We start from the raw sequence: 25,331 nt of genomic DNA, 5'->3' as shown, positions 1-25,331 counted from the left end.
TTCCCTTTTGCTGTGTTAAGTACACAGTTTGATTTTTAATTTTCACTTTTAAAAGTGGCCTCTTTCCAAAAGTGGCCTCTATAATTAAATTTTCTTAATTTAAATTACATGTCCGTCTTTGGGTCACAGGTTTACATATGCGTGCCAAATTTCAAGTTAATCGGTTCAGTAGTTTCGGAGAAAATTGGCTGTAACAGACGGACAGACAGACGCACGAGTGATCCTATAAGGGTTCCGTTTTTCCTTTTAGAGGTACGGAACCCTAAAAAAGTTAACATGTTTTACAAGGCGCTTAAACTTCGTGCCTTTAAACCCTTTCAACGCTCAAAATTCCACTTCTCGCAACAACTTTTCTTTCGAGTGAAATAAAATTCACCATACCAACACGACGAAAATACTAACTGTAAAACCTCAAAATAAGTCAAATCCATCAGTTTAATAGACATTTACCTATGATTTTAAATGATCATTTATATTAGGTATACTAGTAGGTCCATTCTCTCAGTCAGAATAGGGTATCAATATCAAGACTGTCAAGTTAAAATTTGTATGAAATTACTTTGCACTGTGGTGGATAAAATGCAACTCTCATCCGTTTTCGCAGCATCAAAAAAGCCTTTACCAGTTGGTATAGTGAACAAATAAAACCGGCCAAGAGCGTGTCGGGCCACGCTCAGTGTAGGGTTCCGTAGTTTTCCGTATTTTTCTCAAAAACTACTGAAAATATCAAGTTCAAAATAATTTTCCTAGAAAGTATTTATAAAGTTCTACTTTTGTGATTTTTTTCATATTTTTTTTAAACATATGTATGGTTCAAAAGTTAGAGGGGGGGGACACTTTTTTCCTTTAGGAGCGATTATTTCCGAAAATATTAATAAAAACGATTTTAGTAAACCGTTATTCATTTTTAAATACCTAATATCCAACAATATATCACACGTTGTGGTTGGAATGAAAAAAAAAAAAACAGTCCCCACTTTACATGTAGGGGGAGGGGGGTAAAACATTTTTTCCACTTTTATTTTAGCACTTTGTCGACGTGATTGATATACATATTGGTACCAAATTTCAGCTTTCTAGTGCTAATCATCATCATCATCATCACCCCGTTGCAGTCCACTGCTGGACATAGGCCTCCCCCAAGGTCTGCTGCTTTATGCATCCAGTTTCCGCCAGCCCCCCTGTGCAAATCATCCCGCCATCTAGACACTAGCTAGCTAATAGCTAGCTAGCTAGTGCTAATGGTCACTGAGATTATCCGCGGACGGACGGACGGACGGACGGACAGACAGACAGACAGACATGGCGAAACTATAAGGGTTCCTAGTTGACTACGGAACCCTAAAAACGAAAGAAAATTAATTACTTAACCCGTGGAGCGTCCTATAGACACACGGTGTCCATAACTAATATATAATTTAGGCGGGAGGGCGCTCCACATGACTATAAATTGCGCTTTTATGATAGTTCGGGCATCTTCTGTTTCCTATCTAACTACTGAATTTCTAAGATAGGTAATTACATAATTTAAACCGCTAATAAAAACAAGAAAAGGTGGCCTATAGTAACATAGAATTGCTAACATGCGCCAGACCCTCAATCGTAAGCTGACCTAGTGGTCGCATGGCGTGTAATGGGAGTACACAGATGTAAACCACATACCGTGCCGGTAAAAACATAGAATGCCTTCGAAGGTTGTTAGTCCCTTGGTGGGGAGAGGCACGCGAACAAACAACCAGTCGAGGCTTTCCCACCGACCGCGACACACAGCTCGTCACCTACGCTGAATGAACTCAAAACTTATATCCGTTGTAAATCGAACAGTGACGTAAACAGTTAGATAGTAAGAGTGATGATAAAGTGAAAGGTTATCAGTGAATACAAAATTGTGCACACGTTGTGTTGTTGGATTTCGCGCCAAACTCTTCGAAGACGCCACGGCATCGGTGACAAACAAGTTTTGTTGTTGAGATCCAGTTATAAAGGGTAAGTACAATAGTTATTTATGTTTTTACTGAAATTATTTTTAGTTCCCTTTTAAAAAAAAATCTTTCGTTATTGTAACTGTCTTTACAACTCCGCGGGCTCGTTGAAATCTTTTCAAACAAATAAAAATTGTTGGTATTCATCAATAGCACATGAACTTTCACTTTTTGTTACGCGAGGGTTATCATTAATTAGTTAGAGAAGGGACCTGCGATCAGATGGACCTTGTTTTTGCGGGAGATCACCTTGAATTCGTCGTAACTCATGCAATGGGTGGGTTTAGTATCAATATCAAGTCTCGAAACGCGAAACGGGTATACCTACTTGTACGTATGTAATTTAGCCGCGTCGTGCATGACATTATTGCACCTGTAGAAGTTGAAATGACGAACTATGTGCGAGCACTTACTTGCAGTTTAGTGGACCTTGTATAAGATTTTTACTTTTAGATAGTTATTTACTAATTAAACTATTAATATTTATAAATAATTTTAAAAATAATACATAGGTGTAGGTATAGGTAAAACAAAGTGTGATTCTGACTCGCGGTTGAAAGGTTCCGTAGTCGTAGTAGCTATATCATTCAATCGCTTTATTTAAGTATCACTGACTTCACCGAGTTTAAGCTTTTTAATTTTTGTAAATAGGTACGATAGATGTTGTATCTTGAAGGGGAAACTGACTTAGTATGCTAATAAAATACAATTTAAACAAATCTATAATAAATAGATTTTTTCCCGCCTGCTGCCAGATAGTCGGATGAACATTAGCATACTAAGTCAGTTTAAAAATGGGTTACCTACGTTTAGTCACTTTGGGTTCGGATCCCTAAAAAAGCTCAAAGCCTTCTAGATTTCTTTTGAGTAACTTTAATAACGTCAAATATGGCTACGGAGACGAGGGAAAAAGTGTTAAGATTAAGTTAACAACAATGAAAGGCGAACCAGTGTAATATATTTTATTTAATAATAATAACGAATCTATAGGTAGTTAAAAGAAAACGAAAGTGCTTTCAAAATTGGTTTCCGATGCAAGATGCATCTATTTAAAAACCATAGGAGCGTTACAAAAGTTACCTCTTGTTAATAGTAGGTTATTGTTTTTATATGTCTTGAGGTTCTATTTTTAGGTTTTTCATAATTAACTTGTAAGAGGAAAAAAAAACGAAAAGGTATTTTAAATAATCTAAGTACCTATATAAAATTTCCCGAAAGACAAATCCTCTACAAGCGGGAAAGTTCAATCATGGGCCAATTTCAAAGCGCGATAGACGACGATGGTACCTGGTACCTATATTATGGGCAGTTGGGCACCTCTGCCAAAATTGATTCTGATACACGTATGTACCAACAAACTCATGTGTTATATTGATGTAAGTATGAACAAACTTAGGTTATGTGTTCATAATTTATTCATGTTGGTGTTTCAGGCCAGCCGACGGGATGGGAATGGGCGGCACGATGGACAGTTGCGGGCGATGTATGAAGTTCTCGCTGATATGCATCAACGTTGTTACCTTTGTAAGTAAGTTGGCTTTTTCTTAGTTATATTAACTTGTAGGAACTCTTTACTAAAATACCTATGAAAACGATAATGGATTACGCATACTTTCTTGGAAGCGAGTAAGGTACAAGGCGACCATCTCGACTGGCGGGTAATTTATACATAGGGTGCATTGGGGTAATTTCGAAGCACATAAATGCTTGGTTAATTTCGAAAGGAGAATCTTCCAACCGGCTGTTCCACGTAGAGCAAAAAAAAATCCTTCCGGAAAAAATGCAAAAAAATGACCTAATTTGACGCACGGACACAGATTATTAATAAGTTACTAACGTTACAGATCCTTCACTTGCCCGCAAAACGACATTTGTTTGTTAGGTATTTACCTATCTACGCTTTATTTAACTAATACCTGCTAATACTAAGTAAAACTCAGAAGAATAGTAAGTACGTGCCATACGACACTTGTTCATTCGAATGAACGCGACCGCGAGCGAGTGACGTAGGCCTGGCACGGATCCGTGTATAAGCATACGATGGGTTAAGGTAGGTATGTACCTCTATTTAAAAAAAAAATATCGTGGAAGCCACTTGTAGTACTCGTATACCACAATTTGAATTTTACTCAAACAACTCGTGGTCAAACGTCTACCTATTCATATTAAAAAAAAAAAACCGGCCAAGTGCGAGTCGGACTCGCCCACCGAGGGTTCCGTACAAACTTTCTTTCAAACTACCTAGTAAAAATAATCTCATATTTTCATATAACTCTAATGACTTGACTAGAAGACAAAAGTATAGGCACTAATGAGTATTATAGTGTATAGCGCCATCTCCCGGTCAATTTGCTAACTAATTTGCGCGACCTGGTTTTTCAGGGATAATTCTTTATAATGTTAACCGATTTAAACAGTTTTTACTTTATTGGACAGAAAATGGTTTACGTAACACCTCGTATTAATTTGAAGTACGATATACATCCGCAAGGGTGGGTAAATTGAAATTCAATTCAATTCAAAATATCTTTATTCATGTAGGCCTAGTTACAAGCTCTTATGAATAGTTCATTACATATATATTATGATCTTAATCTAACCTAATTATCAGAGCAATTTATTGTTGTAAATTATTGTTCATAATAATATTGAGTCTATAATATACAATTTCATATAAAAATAATCGTTAAACAAAAAATATATAATTAGGTATATGTATATATAAAAATACATGTCTAGAATATTTCTAGGAAAAATCCAAAGTAAAAATCTGAAAAGTTTTTTATGAATTAAAAAAAAAGTATTCAAAATACAAACACGATTATATTTTTCCTGTAATATATAGCATAAAACCAATGTTTACTAAAATTTTCATAATTTTTCGTTGGGGTAACTTCGGAGATAAGGGGGGGGAACGGTATTTTTTTTTACATTTTCCTTCAAAATTCTTTTTTTTTCCACAACAAAAAAATTATAAAAAATAGCTTATTTACGTTCAATTTGAGCTCTTTCCAACGATACCCCACTTGACATAGTACCTTGAAATTTACAGTTTGCCCCCCCTTTCATTTTGGCCATTTTCTACAATTAAAATTAATATATTTAAAAAAAATATACTTTCTATTTGTAGAGGTTTACAATGTTCACAACTATTCCAAATTTCAAGTTGATAGCATTAGTAGTCCTCGAGATATTTAGGAATGTGACAGACGGACAGACAGACGGACAGAGTCGCACCATAAGGGTTCCTGTTATACCTTTTTGGTACGGAACCCTAAAAACAACAAAAGACCAGAACAGAGTCAACCAGTGACCTATTTCTATGGCCCAGCGAAGTTAGATTCTTATCTCGACTTCCGCGTAGTTAACAGAGGCGTGGGTGACGCCAGCGCCAGGTTATAAATTCCTAATATAAATCAACGACACCTCTGCCTTGCACAGCCCTAGTCATTCACACGCGATGAAAGCCCTTTTATTATGGTTTTATTTTATTTGTTACTACAGGAGGTAGGTACTAATATTACTATTTTTCATCATTAATCAAGCATTCGCTTCCATTTGGGCCCTACGACGTTTGGGGAATTATATGTATACGAGTATGTAGAGCTGTCGATAAAAAGACCAGTAATTGGAAATTCTTAATAGGAGTTTCTTAATGACTTTCTCAACTGAATGTTTTCTTAGACACTGTTGTCCATATTGTTAAACATTAAAAAGGAGTTTCTGCAATGTTCTGCCGGCAGAGAACCATAAGGTATGTACTAGCAAAGACTGTAAACCATATGTTGACTTATGAGTACCTATGATGTGAATAGGTTCCACACCGTAAACAGTCATCACAGAAAGAAGGCAAATGACATTGATCCATCAAGGTGCTTTGTTTTCGAGTTTTAGTGTTGGTTACGCCGTGGGCGACGGTCGCGCGATGGTCGCGCGACGGCGATGCGACGCATACGAAATCAAACCTTAGCGATATGGAAGTAGACAATGCGATGAGACGCGACGGCGCCCACGCAAGACACGGCGTTACAAACAATTTTGTAGATAGATAATTAATAATAAAATTAGGTATTAATTTGTTGTTTATCAGATTTGAGCGATTATAAGTAGCATTTGTTTAATTGCAGATCGGCGGTCTTCTGGCGCTGGCGCTGGGCGCGTGGGTGTGGGTGACACGCTCCTTCTCCAGCACGCTCATGAGCAACAACATGTTCATCGCGTCCGTAGGCGTGGTCGTGGCCACGGGGGCGGCCGTCATGCTGCTCGCGCTGCTCGGCTGCTGCGGCGCGGCTAAGGAGGTCAAGTGCATGCTGCTAACGGTAACTATGGCAACTATGATGTACCTACTCTTAGTCGGTACCGAGGTGGGTGGTGGCTACGGGGGCGGCAGTCATGCTGCTCGCGCTGCTCGGCTGCTACGGCGCGGTTCAGGTCAAGTGCATGCTGCTCACTGCAACTATGACAAGTATTCGTGCAGTCTGTGCCGCGGTGGTCGTCATAGGCGTGCCCACGCTCCTCTACTGCTGCAAAGCGGCTAAGGAGATCAAGTACTCCAGTCCTCCTACATACTTACTCTTACGCTCGGTTGAATTGCCTTGAGCCGAGAGGGATAGTGGTAGTGGCTCAAGTAAATAAGAGTTCCTTTAGGCAAGTGCAAATCACTCTTGATAATCAATAAATAAAAGCTTAAATAATAAATACGTTACAGGAATTAAACAAAAGACAGTGCGACAGTTAGTACCTATAAGTAGGTACGTGTAGTTCAAAGAACCCCGTTGTTTATAAACTCCTTTATTGTAATGGTTGCCTTAAGGTCGATATCGCGTGCTTGAAAAGACCCTTTCGTGTTAAACTAGCAAACCTTATGCTTGGAAAAATATTATTAGTGACAGAATAACGCTAAGCCTCGAGGCGCTTTTTGATGGAAGAACGTCGTATTTCAAGTACTTATACGTTGGTGTTTGGTATTTTAGTTCCTTACTTGTTGATCTGAATATGCGACCTTTTGTAGGTCATGATACTAGCTGGCGTAGGTATCACAACTCCGGCACCATCGCAATAAGTCGGATCACGCTGTTTTCACCTGATGTGTTATTCAGACTGCCATCTGATGCATATATATATATATATGTATCTAACGAAATCTGGATTACCTACGTTAAGGATACGAATATAACTAATAATTATTATAATAATTATAAGCTACAAGACACGTTAAGCGAAACGCGGAAAAAATGTGACTTTTACAAGAACTTGGTACAAAGTCAAACAGTGGGATCCCCTATTAGGACACCTATTAATAGATCTAGCAAAGTGAAGCGAAGCACAAAAAAATCACACTCACTCTTTCGGACTTCCTCTAGTTCTAGGATAGAAAAGAGACCCTTGTCATGCGATGGCTCACCTGAAAATATATCTCCGATCTCAACGCTAGAGCCCTTCAAACAACTAGTGGAAACAAATACACCTAGATTGAAAAAGTCTACGAATATACCACGAAAAGTACGTCACACACCTGAGTCTTCAAAAAACAGGATTCTTTTCTTCAGCGACAATAATAGGAACAAGATACTACAAATAATAAAAGGACAAGAAAGACTTCAGCATTTCGAGTATTGTCATCACATCCTGCCTAGTAGTGGGCTACAGGACCTGCTAAAAGCGGCGAGTGACCAGGCAAAAACCCTAACGAAAAAAGACTATTGTGTGATTCTGACAGGAGAACAAGATTTCTGCAACACACAAGACTATTATAAACTGGTGAAACAGACAGGAGAGGTGTTAAAGGAACTAAATAATATTACCAACGTTATTATCGTGTGTCCGACATACATATGTGGTGCTCTGTTGTTTAATGCTAGGGTAGACACTTTTAACACTTTTTTGTATAATGACATCATGAAGTACCAATACTCAACTTTTTTCGATCCTAACTTAAATCTTACCTATGAAATGTTCTCTTCATGGAATGGCAAACTCAAAAATAGTGGTATGAGAAATATTATTGTTAGCTTACAAGACCACATAAATATAGTTGAAAAAACTAATCAATTATCTTTTTTTCGTGCCTAACGCGGAAGACAGATCTCTCAAACATTTTCCCAAAATGAATAATATACTACATGAAAATACTGTTGATGTAGAATACACTTATCTAAATATTTTTCACCAAAACCTCTGTGGCGTTAGCAATAAAACACATGAGCTGGAGCTGTATCTTGAGGGAACTGATGTAGAGTATGATTTCATCGGCATTACAGAACACTTTCTCAACAAAGCTACAGCTCCTCTATTTAATTTACATAATTATGATTTAATGTGCTATAATACCAGACCAAATAAAATAAGAGGTGGTAGTTTAATTGTTGGAAAAATGAATAAACTGGTCGAAGACCTGGTAATATGTAAGAAACTATATAAATGTGAAAGTTTTGAACTATGTGGTATTAAAGATATGTCAACGAATATATGTATATGTTGTTGTTATAGGAACCCGGTAGATAAAAATTTCGACACGTTTATGGATCGATTAGAGAAATTTTTGGAGCACTTTTTTGACAAAAAATGTTTGTTGGTCGGAGACTTTAATATCAATATTCTGAATGATACAAATAAGGCTACTGAATTTCTCTCACTAATTAAGCGTTACAACTTCAGGCACCTTATCAATGTACCTACCTTCAAACGAGATTCGACTTTTTCCTGTTTAGATAACATACTGACCAACCTGCCGAGGGACTGCGTGGTCTTAACAGCAGTCGATCACAATGGACTAGGTGACGGACATGCAGGAATCTCGTGCCGCCTAAAAGTCGAAAGTACGGGTAGCGCACTGAAAGAACAAATTTTGTACAGGGAAAGACGAACTCTCTCTGAAAAAAACAATGTTATGTTTAAGACTAAACTAATGCAACAAAACTGGCGCGCACTGGGAATAGACCAATTTATTGACAATTTTAACACGGCATTTACTTGTTCTTTTAAAAAACATAAGAAAAAAACAAACTTAAGGAAAGCAAACAAATTAATCTGGATAACCAAGGGCCTCAGAGTCTCGAGCAAGATGAAAAGGTTCTTGCTTAGTGGAAACATAAATAGTTTAGACAAATCTATTGCTGACTATAGGAAGAGGTACATACGCCTATATAGAAAAATTATAAACGCAGCAAAGAGGAATAGCATCACGCATGAAATAAAAAACGCTGCAAATATATCTAAATCAATCTGGTCAGTTGTAAACAAACATAGAAATAAGCTTCCAACTATCGGCTGCCAAAAGCTGCTACTTAAGATAGACAATAGAATCATAAGCGATCCTCACGAAGTGGCAGACACTTTCTCTACTGTGTTTGATAAAGGCAACACTAGCATGGGCCAATTCCTGAACCCCAACTTAGCAATAAATATTTTAGTAAATAATAACCAAAGACAATATAATGACATACACTTCAATGAAACAAATGCCCAAGAAATTAGAAATATCGTAAAACATATGAAAAGTAAGAAATCTGTGGGATACGATGACATTCCTTTATCCATAATAAAAGAAAATCTGGATATTCTTGCGGAGTCATTAGCACACTTGTATAACAACTGCCTTTCACAGGGGTTATTTCCGGATCAATTCAAAATTGCCCGAATTATTCCCATCCACAAAAAAGGGCTAAAAACGGATCCAGCTAATTATCGTCCAATATCCCTGTTACCAACATTATCCAAGATTTTAGAGAAAATTGTTCTAAAAAAGCTAATGGCTCACCTATGCTCGAACGCGATCCTGAGTGAAACTCAATACGCATACCAAAAGTCTAAAGGTACCATTCAAGCGATTGACACATTAATAAATACTATAGTAAATAAATTAAACGATAAGCTCAAAGTAGCTGCAATATTTTTGGACCTAAGCTCGGCATTTGATATGGTCGACCATAATATACTCTTCGCAAAACTGGAGTTCTACGGCATTAGAGGCAAGGCCTTAAATCTTATACAATCCTACTTTCACAATAGAACGCAGTTCGTGGAAATAACAGATGTAGAAGGTGATCGGGAAAATGTTATAAAATCCAGACCCATTAAGCTAACGCGTGGAGTACCACAAGGCTCTATCCTGGGTCCAGTCTTTTTTGTGCTCTACACAAACGACTTGGCACAATTCATAAGAAGAGAATTGTCGGATATCAGCCTAATAGTTTTTGCCGACGATACAAATGCGATTGTAAGCGCTAATTCACTTGAGGCTCTGAATAGAAAAGCTAATCGTGCTCTGGAATTATTCGACTGGTGGTTTAGCTGTAACAACCTGAAGGTGAACTCGAGTAAAACTTGCGCCATGCTCCTGAAGTCTACAGTCAGACAAAAGGACCAACTGAATCTGTCGTTCTGTGGCCATAGAATAGAAAATGTAAGCAGTGTGAAGTTTCTTGGTATTCATATAGACGATTTACTCACATGGAAAAATGAACTAACGACCATAGAAAACTCAATTAGCTCAGCTTGTTATATCTTGCGAAGTCTGCGGTACATAGTGGAGCAAAAATACCTCAAAATGATATACCATGCACTAGTGGAATCAAAACTTCGTTATAGTGTCAAATGCTGGGGAAACAGCTATGACTATAACATGAATAAAGCCTTTATAATACAAAAGCGAGCCGTGAGAACTATAGTACGAGTTCCACAAACACAGTCCTGTAAGGAATTTTTCCTCGATTTAAAAATTCTGACTGTCCCGTCCTTGTACATCCTTCTACTCCTCTCAGACTTGGTCAAAAATCTCAACGACTACGAGACCCCTGAGGAGAGGGAGATACGCCTAAGCACAAGAAGGAAATACCTACATTGTAAATTGCAGCCTAAGCTTAAAATAGTCACACACTGTGCCGAATATCAGAGTGTGCAGCTCTACAACAAGCTTCCCAGTGAGTGGAGAACTATCACTAGCCTTAGTAAATTTAAAAATAAATTAAAAACATTGCTGTTGAAGGAGTGCTTTTATTCTATCGAGGAGTTTACGACCTACTTTAGTAATTTGCCAATGTAGCTAATTTAATTAAATAAATACGTTTGATATTGTTCTGCATGTTAGATTAAATTATTTACTTTTTTAGATTTAAGGACTAGATTTAAGTAACATTCAAATACAATTGTAATATTGTTAATGAATTAATAAATAATAATAATAATAATAATAATAACTATCACTAGAATATAAAATGAAAGCATAGAAGGCAGTTTTAATGATTTGGATATAAAGGGAAACCTATTTGTTACATTTACTTTGCAGATACTAATTTGTTCCGTCTATTGTCCTTTGAGTCGTCGGTAAGCCGAACCCTCCTTGGAACTTGTACACTTCTTTTTGCTGTGTACTTAACACAGCAAAAGGGAGTGTAATGGGTTGAAGGTAGAAGTTTCTAATGGGTTGGCAACGCGCCTGTGACACTCCTTGAGTTGCAGGCGTCCATAGGTTACGGTGACCGCCTTCCATCGGACCGTTAGTGCGTTTTCACATTATCCGATCCGATATCGGATGTAGGACCGATATCCCATACATTACAGGCGCCATCTTGTATTTTTTCCATTGAAATCCTTATGACATCCGATATCGGATCGGATAATGTGAAAACGGCCTTATGCTTGTTTGCCACCGACGTAGTATAAAAAAAGGTATATATTTAGTAAGTCGACTTATGCATCTCTTTTGAGCTATTGGCGGCCTTGCGATTTTGGTTTACTTATTTCTAAATTTCATACATGATCCCCTCATTGTTTCAGTATTACATCCTCGTGTTCATAATTTTCGTGCTGATGCTTGTTGGAGGCATCTTGCAGTTCGTGTTTCGAGAAAAGGTAAAACTACTTACTAATCAACCCTATAAGACAGCGGTGCCTTGTCTCCACAAGCAAAAAGTCCATTTTCTCGCCTGTCAGTAAAACATTTCCACAGTTTATCAGTATCTCTATACAATACAAGAAAATCGTGTCCTTATGGTAAACGACAAAGTTGTCAAAGCGGACCCCAGGCTCCCACGAGCCGTGGCGAATGCCGCAACGCAAGGACGGTGGGAGGACGATGAATATGATGTTGGTAAACGACAAAGTGGGACCTAGACTTCGACACATTTTTATACTTTGGATGCTGACCAAAGCGAAAAATGGGACTACGTTTCATGAAATACCGACATATACGCCGATATATACATATTATATATTTTTTGTTTAACGATTATTTTTATATGAAACTGTAATTATAGACTCAATATTATTATGAAAAATAATTACAACAATAAATTGCTCTGATAATTAGGTTAGATTAAGATCATGATATACAGGGTGCCCGGTAATTAATGGACAACCTTTTAACCACCAAGACATAATGGTCCAGAAAATCGACTTTAAGGTTTAGGAAAAGTCGCCTGGTTTTCGAGATTTTCACACTTTTTAAAATTTTAATATTTACCACCTAAAATTTTGGTAGGTGCCCTCTTGGTGGTTAAAAGGTTGTCCATTAATTACTGGGCACCCGGTATATGTAATGAACTATTCACAAGAGCTTGTAATTAGGCCTACATGAATAATAGTTATGAATAAAAGTGGAATCTTGAGCGTTGCGAGGGTTTCAAGGCACGTAGGTTAAACAAACTTTGCCACCGAGTAAAACACAAAATTTTTCACCACTCCAATAAGAACAAAATACTGACTATAAAACATGAAACTAAATCATTTCCAGCAATCTATTCAATATTTATGATTCAAAATAATTATTTATAGGTGAATTCTACCAGCCAGCTCAAGGTATCAAGTTAAAATTTGTATGGAATTACTTTGCACTCTTGTGGGTAAAATGCAATTTTGCTATCCGTTTTCGAATAGCAAAATTAATCATTATCAGTTGGTGTGGTGAAAAGATATTTTTAAGTTTGAGTTGAGTTGACCAACTGACTCTCGACTCGTTGCAGGTGCTGAGCACCCTAGACCGCGAGATGTTCGCGTCGATTCCGTTTTACGGCGTGCGGCCGGAGTACACGCGCGCGTGGGACGACACACAGACCAACCTGCAGTGCTGCGGCGTGCACAACTACAAGGATTGGAACGGGAACGTGCCCGAGAGCTGCTGCAAGGAGGTCTACCCGGGCAAGGTAGGGCACTTTTGTTAAACCTTGGCGTCCATTCCGGTCTACGGCGTGCGACTCGAGAACAGGCGCGCCTGGGATGACACGCAGACTTAACTGGAGTGCTGCGGCGTGCACAACTACAAGGATTGGAACGGGAACGTGCCCGAGAGCTGCTGTAAGGAGGTCTACCCGGGCAAGGTGGGGCACTTTTGTTAAACCTTGGCGTCCATTCCGGTCTACGGCGTGCACCTCGAGAACAGGCGCGCCTGGGATGACACGCAGACTTAACTGCAGTGCTGCGGCGTGCACAACTACAAGGATTGGAACGGGAACGTGCCCGAGAGCTGCTGCAAGGAGGTCTACCCGGGCAAGGTGGGGCACTTTTGTTAAACCTTGGCGTCCATTCCGGTCTACGGCGTGCGACTCGAGAACAGGCGCGCCTGGGATGACACGCAGACTTAACTGCAGTGCTGCGGCGTGCACAACTACAAGGATTGGAACGGGAACGTGCCCGAGAAGCTGCTGCAAGGAGGTCTACCCGGGCAAGGTGGGGCACTTTTGGTAACCCTTGGCGTCCATTCCGGTCTACGGCGTGCGACTCGAGGGGTCACTATCAAGTTTGTCTTATCGCTAAACGACTATTTCGGCTAGATGTCAGAAAATGTAAATATACAGTCAGCATAAAGTCAATTCAGCTGGGATGACTTGAAAGTAGAATACTCAATCAGCAAAAAGTTAATTTAACTGGATGGCTAAGACTTAGAATGAATGAGTAGCCAAACGTCTGGAAATATACATAGTCCGTATGATTAGCATATCTAAAAAGTCAAAAGTGAAGTTAGTTAATTGACGTCAACACAGAACGATACAGTAGCAAAACGTCCGGAAATATAATGTGTCATGGACGTCATGGTTTATAATAAATATGTAACATTTCTTATTAACAGTGCGAGAAGGTTTGAATTCTAAAGGCACTTAAGCATTTTAAAACCAGACGTTTTGCTAACGGGTCGTTCGGCGTTTATTCTTTTTAGCAATAAAAACATTAAACAATCCAGACTTTTTGCTCCTCGACTGTTTAGCGTTCATGTCTGTTTTGTAATACAGACATTCGAAGATGAAGATGTTTTGCAGTTAGATCATTTTAAATTGTTATGTTTTAAGATACAGACGTTTTGCTAAAGATGCATTTAGCATTCATGTCTACGTAGCCACAAAGACATAACACAATCCAGACATGTCAGCTATATAGTCTTTTAGCGATAAGGTAAATTTGATAGTGACCCGACTCGAGAACAGGCGCGCCTGGGATGACACGCAGACTTACCTGCAATATTGCGGCGTGCACAAATACAAGTATTGGAACGGCAAACTGCCTGAGAGCTGCTGCAGGGGAGTCTAGTCTACCCGGGCAAGGTGAGCATTTTTCTGAAATGTTTACTAGTAAACGCTCATGCTTCTCGTTTGTGGCGTGCCATCGTACTGTCTACAAGCATGATATTGCGCTGTAGTCGCGTGCTTCACTTCATGTCATTGGCGTTCAGAGGGATATCGTGTTAAAAATTTCCCAAGTACTTACGCAAGTGTAGGTACTTCACACTTCTGGTATTGCAGCAGCTTATAAATTATAATCAAATCTTTCGTAAAAGAGTAACTAAGAATGAGCGGGAAGGATAGTCGTTTCTGACCTGTCTAAGGGCCGGTTGCACCAACCCATCTGTTCGTTAAATTTTATTGTATGGGAAGTTCCATAGACGTCTGCTGCGTGACGATGATGTGTCTGTTAAATGTGGTTGATGCAAATGGCCCTTAGTGACATTTTACATAAGAATATTTACAGGACCCTGCGGTAATGATTGCACATCGGTTTTTTGTATTTGTAGAGCGTTGTCTCTTTCTTGCTTATGTGACGTTAATTGTCTCTTTCCAAAGATTATCTGTTCAGATTCATCTTTTAACTAGTTATGATATTATAAACAAGTATTTTGTATGTGTAGCGCATGGACTGCAAGTACTCGAGCAACCCGGCGAACATGTACATGGACGGCTGCCTGCCGCAGACGGTGGCGTTCCTGCGCGAGAACGCCGTGTACGTCGGCGTCATCGCCATCATCGTGGCGTTCATCATGGTAAGTGATCTGTGACCTGTTGCTGTAGCCAAGAGTACAATCCTTGACGCTCCGCGGCGAACGTTACGCAAATGGTTCTATAGCGCCAATACGGAAGAGCGATAACTACGATACGCTACGGAGCGTCATCGATTGTATAGTCCTATGGTTTTAAAAGGTCGGAATCCAGTTATATAAGACTAGCTTTTGCCCGCGGCTTCGCCCGCGTTAAACTCGAAAATAGCGGAATGATCCATACAACCCCCCCCCTCCCTTTAGGGAAGTGGGGGGTTAGAAAGAGACAAAAAGTAGCCTATGTCACTGTCCAAGTGTCCACCCCTTCAACTATCTCCACTTAAAAAAATCCTCAATTCGTCTCCGTTTTGCCGTGAAAGACGGACAAACAAACCGACACACACACTTTCACATTTATAATATTAGTATGGATTATCTTGTGCATTCTGATATTCTAAAACCATACAACTATACTCTTGGCTACAAACCCTGTTGAAAATTCCTACCAAGTTAGTTAAACACACATTAAAACAGCTTTTCTCTAAAGAAAAAAAATATATATGGAACGATTGTATTGAGAATTTACAACTCGATTCGCACTTTTGACGTCCTGTGATAAACACGGAATTAATCTATGCAATTTCCGTAAATCAATATTTATGTATGTCCCATTACTACAATAAATAAATTATATTTCTAAAGCATACCTACTTATGAATAATGTCATTCACGAGGACGTGTGCCTTGGTTCTTATTGTCCTTTCATTAAAGGTTATATTTGACAAATCAGCCAGCCACAATCTACAGCGAGGTAATGTTTGCAAGACAATTAATCGTAGGCACGAGGTCAGTTGCCTTCGCGTAATTAATTTACCGCGATTAAAGATAACTAGGCATGATTGATCAATGTCACTGGTCCTTCGAACCGGATCAACTTGACACTGTAACAAGTATCAAGTAGATTTTTTATGTCAAATTACTTACATGTTAATATAAACGTTTGCGAAGTAATTATATGGCATTTGTATCTACTAATAAGATATTTTTTTCCGTAGTCTATTGGCACACCTCGGACACTGGCGATCAAATAAGTCTTAGCGTACTATGCTTGTTTGAGTGAGATGTGGCAGGTCGACTGTTCGCGTTTTTGACAGGCGGTACCTGTGAGGTAACCGAGAGGGGGTGGGTGGCACTTTCAACGGGGAGCGGGAGTGGCCATACTGTACGATAGTACTCTTTGTTATACTGTGCTATTGGCAAAAACGAAATCCATACAGTGTCATTAATTTCATTTACTTAATGTCATTTTCGTTCCCATTTTTCACCTTCTTTAGTCAATAGTAATTTTGTTTGCAGTTGCTGGGCTTGATATTGTCGTGCGGGCTCTTCGTGAAGATAGAGTGAAACAGTGCTATTTATCTCGCTCTAACAGAGGTAGCGTTCTTACCTGGTATGCAAGAGACGTCTACAGAGCCACAGTGTAATGGCGCCTACACAGTTACACACTTCGCCATATTTGTGCAAATTGGTAGGTATCTTCTTTTCGTGAAATTTCGATTGTAAAGCTGAATTTTATTGCTACACAAATATTAAACTAGGTCATGTAGGCGCTATTACAAATGACTTACAATTGTGTGCGATGTAACGATTTAGGTACTGAGTATACGATATCAAATAAGACCACTTGATATTAGAGCATTTCGTGCAATATCGTTGCAATTTTCTAACTTATTCTTATTACTTTTGTAAACATATAATGACAATGTATGTTGTATGCACACTATATTATATTTCTTTTATATACCTGCCACGCCTTATTGCCTGCTACGCCGCGGTCCTGGGTTCGAATCCCGGTAAGGGCATTTATTTGTGTGACGAGCACAGATATTTGTTCCTGAGTCATGGATGTTTTCTATGTATATAAGTATTTATATATTATATATATCGTTGTCTGAGTACCCACAACACAAGCCTTCTTGAGCTTACCGTGGGCCTCAGTCAATCTGTGTAAGAATGTCCTATAATATTTATTTTTTATTTTTATTTTATATGACACATTTCACTTCTTACATTGTAGGTTATTTTGAGGATACAGAGATGTTACTGTGCATTATTGTCATTACATTGCAATGGTTACTAATCTAATTCCAACTTATAAACATATCTTAGACGTTAATTGTAGGTATATGTATAGGTAATAATTATATGTGTGTCGCTTAACTTCAAACTTGGGTAAATCCATTCTGCTTTAAGGTTGAATATACAATAAAATTAAAAAATACAATGTGATCTGGAAGATAATCCACCTTATACCAGAATGGATTTACCCAGTTTTGAAGTTAAGCGATACATGTAGGTATACCTATGTATTTGTAATGTTTCCCTGTTTGTAATTAACTTTTTGTAATAAATATTTCAAAATAATATGTATACCTATCTAGATTTCGAAATCTATATGTATAGTTATTTTGGAGTGATTCAATCTCAGAAAACTGTAGTACAACATTAGATTATATTAGGTACTTGAATATAAAAACTATATGTTGCGTTCCATGCCTAAGGGTGAAGTCACATCTATCAGCATCGAGCCGCATTTTGTGTATGAGATATCGCTCGTTAAGTATATGAACATGCGTTCGCATGGTTTCAGATTTCCGATGCGTAATAAGCGTCTTCATAATAAGCGATTTCTCATACATAAAATGAGGCTCGATGTTGATAGATGTGACTTCACCTTAACGGGTCCTCTTCTCCTCGTGATTCGAATGCAATAAGAACCATTTTTATCATAATTTGGAATTCTGGTGGAATTCAGGATGTAAAGGACCTAATTTAAGCAACCTTTGGATTGGAATGTCCTATGCGAGTCATAATTTTAGCTGGTATTATTCTTAATAAGCAAATAAAGTTTACGGTTAATATTTTATACATAAGTTGCACATGCAAGCAATATCAGTGAAAATTATATTAATAAGTTTTTTTTTCTAAATGATGTTTTAAGGTGTTTAATGGTGCATTGCGTGCAATTTTACAAATATTACCTAATTTTCTTTGCTTATTATTTATTATGTCCACTTAAGGCGAAATAACGTTCGATATGTTTCGATACATATCCGAGGATCTTTTTCAAAGAGTAATTATGTCCACTTGTTTAGCTATAAACTAAATAATTATATCTATAGTCCGTTCCTGAAGAGAAGGATTGTGAAAGATCCAATCACGGAAATAACAGTTTTTGTGTTCTGTGGATTCGATATAAATTTTACGATTTTTCTTTTCGCACAGAAAGCAAACCACCTATTTGATGTGTAGAGATAAATAACGTCCACTATTTGTACTTTTTTAAATTATTCAATAAACATTTTAAAAGTGCAATAAACTTGTTTGGTTTTTCCCAATTTTTTATTGTATGTCGTATGGTATGTACTTGTATTACGCACTACGCTTAGAAATTTATTTATTTATTTATTTAATCTTTATTGCACAACAAAATAAGGTACAAATGGCGGACTTAATGCCTCAATGCATTCTCTACCAGTCAACCAATGGGCTAAACCAGAAAGATTAAGTAGGTGCAGTGTCTTAATAAAAAGAAGGAACAGGAAACTGTAACCTAAACTATGGATAGATGAATATTAAACTATACATATTCAAGATAAACTTACATATATACGTAATAAAAATAAACATACATAATTATATTTACATTGATATACATATACCTAGTGTGAATCATTAAGATGACGATGAAGAAACTTTGTCAAAGAAATATTTGTGCAACATGCGCTTGAATGCGAATTTGGTCTGTGCTTGTCTAACTGAGAGAGGAAGAGAGTTCCAAAGTCTAATTGCCTGGACAGTAAAAGAGTTGGACATAAAACCGGTACGATGTTGAGGGACAATAAGCCTTAAACTACGAGAAGAACGAAGATCAGCGCCAGGGCGTGGTGTATCAAATTTGAATTTCGAGCGGAGATATTCGGGGGCTGACGGGTCGAAGAGAATCGAGTCGAAATTTCAGGATTAGTAGATATAAATAAATAAATAACGTTTAATAACAAAGTATTTCAAACAATTTTAATAATAAATTACTCACGTAAAATTGTCGATGGTTGTTGTTGACCATCGGCATCGCGCGTGCTCAATGAAAATGCTCCTCGTTACATGTCGAGCGATCGTCGACAATTTTACGTGAGTTACCCGATTTTTCATGTCAAATATTTCAAATGAACCCGTTCACTTGGTGCGCCTCGGCGGGAATTTCCTTGTGTTGGGGGCGCCGGCGCGGTACTGGCCGCGGCGCGAGTAGCAGCCGCACGCGTGCACCACGCAGTCCGACGTCGTGGTGCCCAGCGGCAGGCCCAGCGCGCTGATGCGCTCCAGGAACTGCGTGGGGCCTGCCACGATCTAAATATTATCAAACATTTTATATTTTTGTTACTTAACACAACGCTAACGGCTTAGCCACGACATTGGTCTAAGCGCGACAGCGGTGAGCGGCGGCCATGCATTGAAGCGAGACACAGCGATGGGACTTTTCATTCGCACGTATGGCTACCGCGTAGTCATACATTTGTTGGTCAGGCTTTACTTACTAGGTACAATAAATCACGTATTAGGTTTACTTACTCTTCCGAACACGACATGCTTTCCATCCAATTGCGGCAACGGTTTGAAAACGATGTTGAACTGGCCCGTCACCTCGTTGCCCGGAGTAACGACCATGGAAATCACACCTGTGGAGTGTTATACATATTTCATCCACTATACTTCAGTACGTTATGTATGAGACAAATCATAGAACTTATTTTAAAGGAGTTAAAAAAAAAACCAGTGCGCTCTATTTGCGGTAAGTACTTACGTGATGTATATATATTTTTATACATATTTCCAAGATCTTTTATCTGCTCGTTCGACGTTGTGCGTGCATTAGAGATGGGAAATGGCTGGTCACTGTTCGAAATTCTTGGTTAAGGACGAGCCTTTCTTATTTTGTCTTTGGTGATTAGTATTTGGTTTGCATGGACCTGGTACGATTTTGGGACGTCCCGGCGTCAGAGATGATATACCCACTTGATAAGAGCCTAGCTCTAAATTCCCATAAGAACCTGTAAAATAGCTACCTGGCACGGAGTGCTTGAGGCTCGAAGTTCTCGGGCGTGGAGGGCTCGGTTTCGCCATCGGGCAAGAAGCAGCCGTAGCCGTTGTCCTTCTCCACGTCACCTCCCCGGCAGTACAGATCGGGCACGATTCTTATTGGCCAAGAGAATAATAATCAAAAGTTGCTCGTTAAAAAAATAATCACAAAAATCTCCTTCACATTATTTGTTGGTGCGCGTCTTCTCTTGGAATTATATGAAAGGGCCAATTCTTATTCTTATGAGCCTTAGCCAAGAGAACAATCTTTATGCTTCGTGGAGAGAGAGATTACTTCGATGCGCTATACGCGACGGAGCTTCAACGATTGTGCTCTCGTTTACAGACCCAGTTCAGATTTACAATCAGTGGTTATATTAGTGTGGGTGCTATAGGTGCACGACAACCTAACCTAACCCATTTAAATAATTTAATAACTTGTATAGTACCTGAAGATTCTACAGCCGGTGTATGCGTAGCCGCGCTTGTCACCTTTCACAAGGCTCAGGAACAGCTGACACGTCCGAGGCGCGATGTCCGAGAACAACTCGATCATCACCTTGCCAATTTTCGCACCAGCCACCACCCTTATGTCCAGGGCCACCCTTCAGATCACAAGTAATCACACGTTATTAGACTAGCATTATAACGGAGAAGATTTAGACCGAAAACGCGAAAAGAAGTTTAACCCTGGAGAAGACGCCGCTGACTACCCCTCTGCTTTAGCTGTCATTAACGCGGCTGCAAATGCCGGTCCTGAATATTGTACTACATTCATGAAAAACGTTGTGCCTCATGTTCATAACTTCATATATTGTATAAATAACACCTGGTTTGTGTACCTAAAGGCACAGTTAGTGCGATATTGCATTATTACATGCATATATTGTTAATATTTTTATTATACTTACTTGCTTCTGAATATGTGCATAGGTTTGTCAAAAGCGGGATCGTGGACACCACGATCAATTTTTTCAGTCTTGAACAATATAAATGGTAACCTGAAAGCATACCGACATTTTAGGTTCGGCAGCTTTGGAAATTATTTAGTATGTGGAATAGTGAATTGTTAGAGCTACAGTATTAGCTTAGATGTTATGTTATATAGAAACGTTGCCCCTTTGCGAGGAATTCAGGGTACGTGACGCGAACAAACTTTCAGTTCATTGTCAGTAAAAGACTACTTAATTCGTTTAGCCAAATCAAATTGAATGCAATTAATCATGAATAATTACATAATTAGAATCATTGATTAAATGTTAAAACTGCTAAACGAAGGCGGGAAAATTACTTTAAAATACTTACGACGCCCCAAGGATCAGTTTCTGCTTCGTATCCTTCCACATTTCATCAAATTGTTTTGTCGACGGCTGTTCTGATCGCTATAAGATAAGAAGATTTGATAATCATGCAATAACAAAGTAAAGTGCGACTATTCTGCAATGCTGAATTAGAGGCTCGAGACTCGCGAGCAAGCGAAAGCTTTTATGACTTGAGCGCAGCGAGAGACTCAAAGGGCATGAAAAATTATATTTATTATTTCGTGTAGCATATAAGTAGAACTTATAACGCAATAATGAGAACATGAACCTATTTGTACCTACTTAAAAGATAAGTATCATGAATAACATACAGCGATAAGTAGTCTATTGTAGAAGTATTCGTTCTGATTTTGAACTGTGTCGAGGTCGCGCTGTCGCTTCTTCACCATGAGCTTGTTGTACGTGTTGGTGGGCTCCGGCCGCGTCCAGCAGTCTACGAAGCCCTGCAGCGGTAACGTAAGAAAATTGGCAAATATTTATAAGTATACTATTGGGTTGGCACAAAAGTAATGACACACTCTACAAAACTCTATACATTTCCTTTCTTAAGTTAATTGTTTTCGATAATATTCTAGTATGTTGTAGAACATTTTAGGTACTTCTAATGTGAGGGTATATAAAGCCGCCCTCGTGATTGGTTTAGTTAGATTGAAATAAAATGGACGAGCGACAAGTTCGAACACTTTACTTATACGAGTACTTGTTAGGCCACAGTGCGCGGGCTGCGGCTGACAATATCAACACTGCATTGGGCGCTGGAAGTACAAGCCATGCCACGGTGTCCAGATGGTTTGACCGTTTTAAATCAGGAGACAGAAGCCTTGAAAGTCAGTCATGCTCAGGGCGACCACCTGCATTCAATGATGACGATTTACGCCGCGAACTACAGTCGAATCCTGATGCTACTACTCGTGAATTAGCGGAAGCACATAACTGCAGTCACCACGCTGTGGAATACCATCTGCATGTGCTTGGGTATCGAAAAGTTTTGGCTCGATGGGTACCGCACATCCTTACCGACGCCAGTCGTGCAGTCCGTGTCGCCATCTGTCAATCACTTTTGCTGCGACCCCGACGTAAAGAGTTTTTGACTGATCTGGTTACGGGAGATGAATCATGGATTTATTATGAGAACGATACACGTCGTGCTTTTTGGCTGCCTCGAGAAGAAACGCCACCAACTCAACCGAAGCTGAGTCAAAAGAACCGCTTAAAAGTTTTGCTTTGTTGTTTCTGGGACTCGCAAGGCATGCTGTTTCATGAACTATTACACAATGAAACTGTAAATGCTAACAAATATTCAACACAGCTCACCGAACTATCTTCTGCTATCAAGAAAAAACGACGAAGACGAGCCACTGTAATTTTACTACATGATAACGCTCGACCTCATGTCGCATCTACCGTTCGCCAACAGCTGCAGAACTTGGGCTGGGAGACGATACCCCACCCACCTTATTCTGCAGACCTCGCACCATCAGACTTTCATTTGTTTAGAGCCCTGAAACGACATTTGCGGGGTAAACAATTCAATGATTTCCATGATGTACAGGTGGAGTTGAAGAACTTTTCGAGGCACAGCCATCAGAGTTCTGGGCGAAAGGCATCCAAACTTTGCCGGATCGTTGGCAAGAAGTCATAGATGCTAATGGTGATTACATCATCGACTAAGCTTTTTGTATTGTAATAATAATAAAAAAATATAAAACGTAAACCAAGTGTCTCATTACTTTTGTGCCAACCCAATAGATGAATTTGTTCTCACAAAATTTTGTAGAAAGATCTAAAGTAAGTAGTCGGTAAGAAGCTAAAACCGAGCTAGTTACAAACCTGACTAGGTATACAGGTGTAATAGGCCCTTATCATCTATCAAAGAGTGCACATTTAGCCCAGTCATGTGTATGATGTTGATCTTCTTGAGCAGATACTTGTTGAGGAACATGTTGTGATCCAGCTGCTCCGTGTCTCTGCCCTATCTCTATCCCAACACGATCTCTCCTCTATACAAGTATCTCTATCCTTCGTTCTAAGTTGAGTAGTTTACCTGGTGGTAGATTACTCAACACTACCTCTATCTCTATCCTCCGTCAAGGTTAGTGCAACCCCGCTTACCCCAGTCCTCTGTATGATGTTGATCTTCTTGAGCAGGTCCTTGTTGACGTTCATGTTGTGCTCGAGCTGCTGCGCGTAGTAGTTGAGCCGGCGCGGCTTCAGGTACATGTCGGGGAACAGCTCCGGCGGGTGGTCGTCCACGATGTGCCGCATCATTTGAAGCTGGAACACGACGATACCGGCTAGTTTAACTTTTATAAACGCTTAGAAAATTAATCAAAATGAAATATTGAAGAAAATAAGCCACCGGTTATCTTGATGGATGAGCAACTGACCAAGGCTAGGTAATATTAAAGCATTTTTTTACCTGTTTCAGATGGTTGACCCATTTTTCATAGAAATCTTCAGTAATCAAAACAAATTTTGGTGGCTGAAAAATAATAAGTTGTAGGTAAATGCATGAATGAAGAGACTATGGTATTTTCTGATGAAATCGACTAAGTAGTTTATAATGCTATATCACCCGGATCACCCCATCTTAGTCCAAGAAATATTGAACTTGACTGAAGTACTGTTGGATAACAATAATGCACTATTTGTATTTTTATTACATAATATAATGATATAAGGTGAAAAAATGGATACATCTCTTTGTAGTCGACCTTATTACAATGATTTAAGGTGAAAAACTGGATACATCTCTTTGTAGTCGACTGTACCTACGAGTATAATGTACCTACTCGTACCACTAGTAGCGGCTGGTGAAAATTTCTGCTAGGCAACACTGCACAAAAAGAAACCTACCTTTACATTAGGTACTTTACTAGTAATCAATTTTAGGCAAGCCTGTGGGATCGGCTTGTATGGATCAGCCGCTGCTGCTACCTGATTTGGCGCATGCGAGACGTACCATAATTAAGAGAAATTAACCACATGATTTGAATGTCACTTTATTGTTGAAATTGACTTGACGATATAATATACTCGGACTTACAATTTTGAATTGTCTTGGGCGGCGCTCGCGGGGCGGGCGCGGCTTCACGGGCTCCGGCGGCGGCGACGACAGCAGCGGGTTCTCGAGGACATCATCACACGCGCGCTCGCGTAGCGGGTGCATTGTGTAGTCACTTTATCTGAGGTATAAATTGGTTATTACTTAAGTATGCTATAAAAATATAGCAGCTAGCTTTAAAAAGTGTGCTGTAGGGGTTCTAATTATTTATCCATTCAGGAATTCATCCACGTTTTTCGATGACGACAAGACCATACTGTCAACTATTTGGGAGGACTTACCACGGTACTATACGCCAAGTATATTCCGATGTGTGCTGTTATGTAGTTACGTTTTTGTTAGATACTTACTTTAAAACACCAATACTTGAGATGATGATGTCTCTATATATAAAAAGAAGTAAAAAAATATTAATATATTAAAAACTTCAAAATTTTGCACTACAAAATGCTGTGGGAACCATTTTGACAATATAGTTATTGCACTGACAGGCAAAATAAAATTCTAAATAATCCTCTTTGATTTTTTTTTAATTCTGAAAAAATCTCGCTCAACATCTCAGCATGGAACTTTTTTGTGATCTCGTA

The 25,331-nt window shown here is 39.0% G+C and overlaps 2 protein-coding genes across 3 annotated transcripts; one reads left to right on the top strand and one right to left on the bottom strand.

Moving 5' to 3' along the window:
• The first annotated feature begins 1,734 nt into the window (after positions 1 to 1,734).
• On the top strand, positions 1,735 to 18,597 carry LOC125228854 (tetraspanin-4-like). Of its 2 annotated transcripts, none has more exons than XM_048133549.1 (7): positions 1,735 to 1,986; positions 3,416 to 3,506; positions 6,110 to 6,301; positions 11,760 to 11,834; positions 12,944 to 13,123; positions 15,097 to 15,228; positions 16,579 to 18,597. In XM_048133549.1, the coding sequence occupies exons 2-7, from the start codon at positions 3,429 to 3,431 to the stop codon at positions 16,624 to 16,626; spliced, it is 705 nt and encodes a 234-aa protein (XP_047989506.1). In that variant the 5' UTR covers positions 1,735 to 1,986; positions 3,416 to 3,428; the 3' UTR covers positions 16,627 to 18,597. The 2 variants fall into 2 exon arrangements, with proteins under 2 accessions (XP_047989506.1, XP_047989507.1); XM_048133550.1 differs by having other exon boundaries at positions 3,407 to 3,506.
• Positions 18,598 to 18,823: 226 nt separating this feature from the next.
• Positions 18,824 to 25,202, bottom strand: LOC125229008 (peptidyl-prolyl cis-trans isomerase E-like). The gene is given in 12 exon segments (XM_048133768.1): positions 18,824 to 19,629; positions 19,852 to 19,958; positions 20,346 to 20,364; positions 20,366 to 20,474; positions 20,808 to 20,963; positions 21,270 to 21,359; positions 21,664 to 21,740; positions 21,992 to 22,123; positions 23,793 to 23,954; positions 24,100 to 24,162; positions 24,727 to 24,865; positions 25,095 to 25,202. Coding segments are annotated over 11 exon segments (1,209 nt in total). The 5' UTR covers positions 24,850 to 24,865; positions 25,095 to 25,202; the 3' UTR covers positions 18,824 to 19,458.
• Positions 25,203 to 25,331: the final 129 nt, after the last annotated feature.

This window comes from Leguminivora glycinivorella, chromosome 8 (genome assembly GCF_023078275.1).
Source record: "Leguminivora glycinivorella isolate SPB_JAAS2020 chromosome 8, LegGlyc_1.1, whole genome shotgun sequence".
Lineage (NCBI taxonomy): Eukaryota > Metazoa > Arthropoda > Insecta > Lepidoptera > Tortricidae > Leguminivora > Leguminivora glycinivorella.
This window is presented reverse-complemented; position numbering and strand designations above follow the sequence as displayed.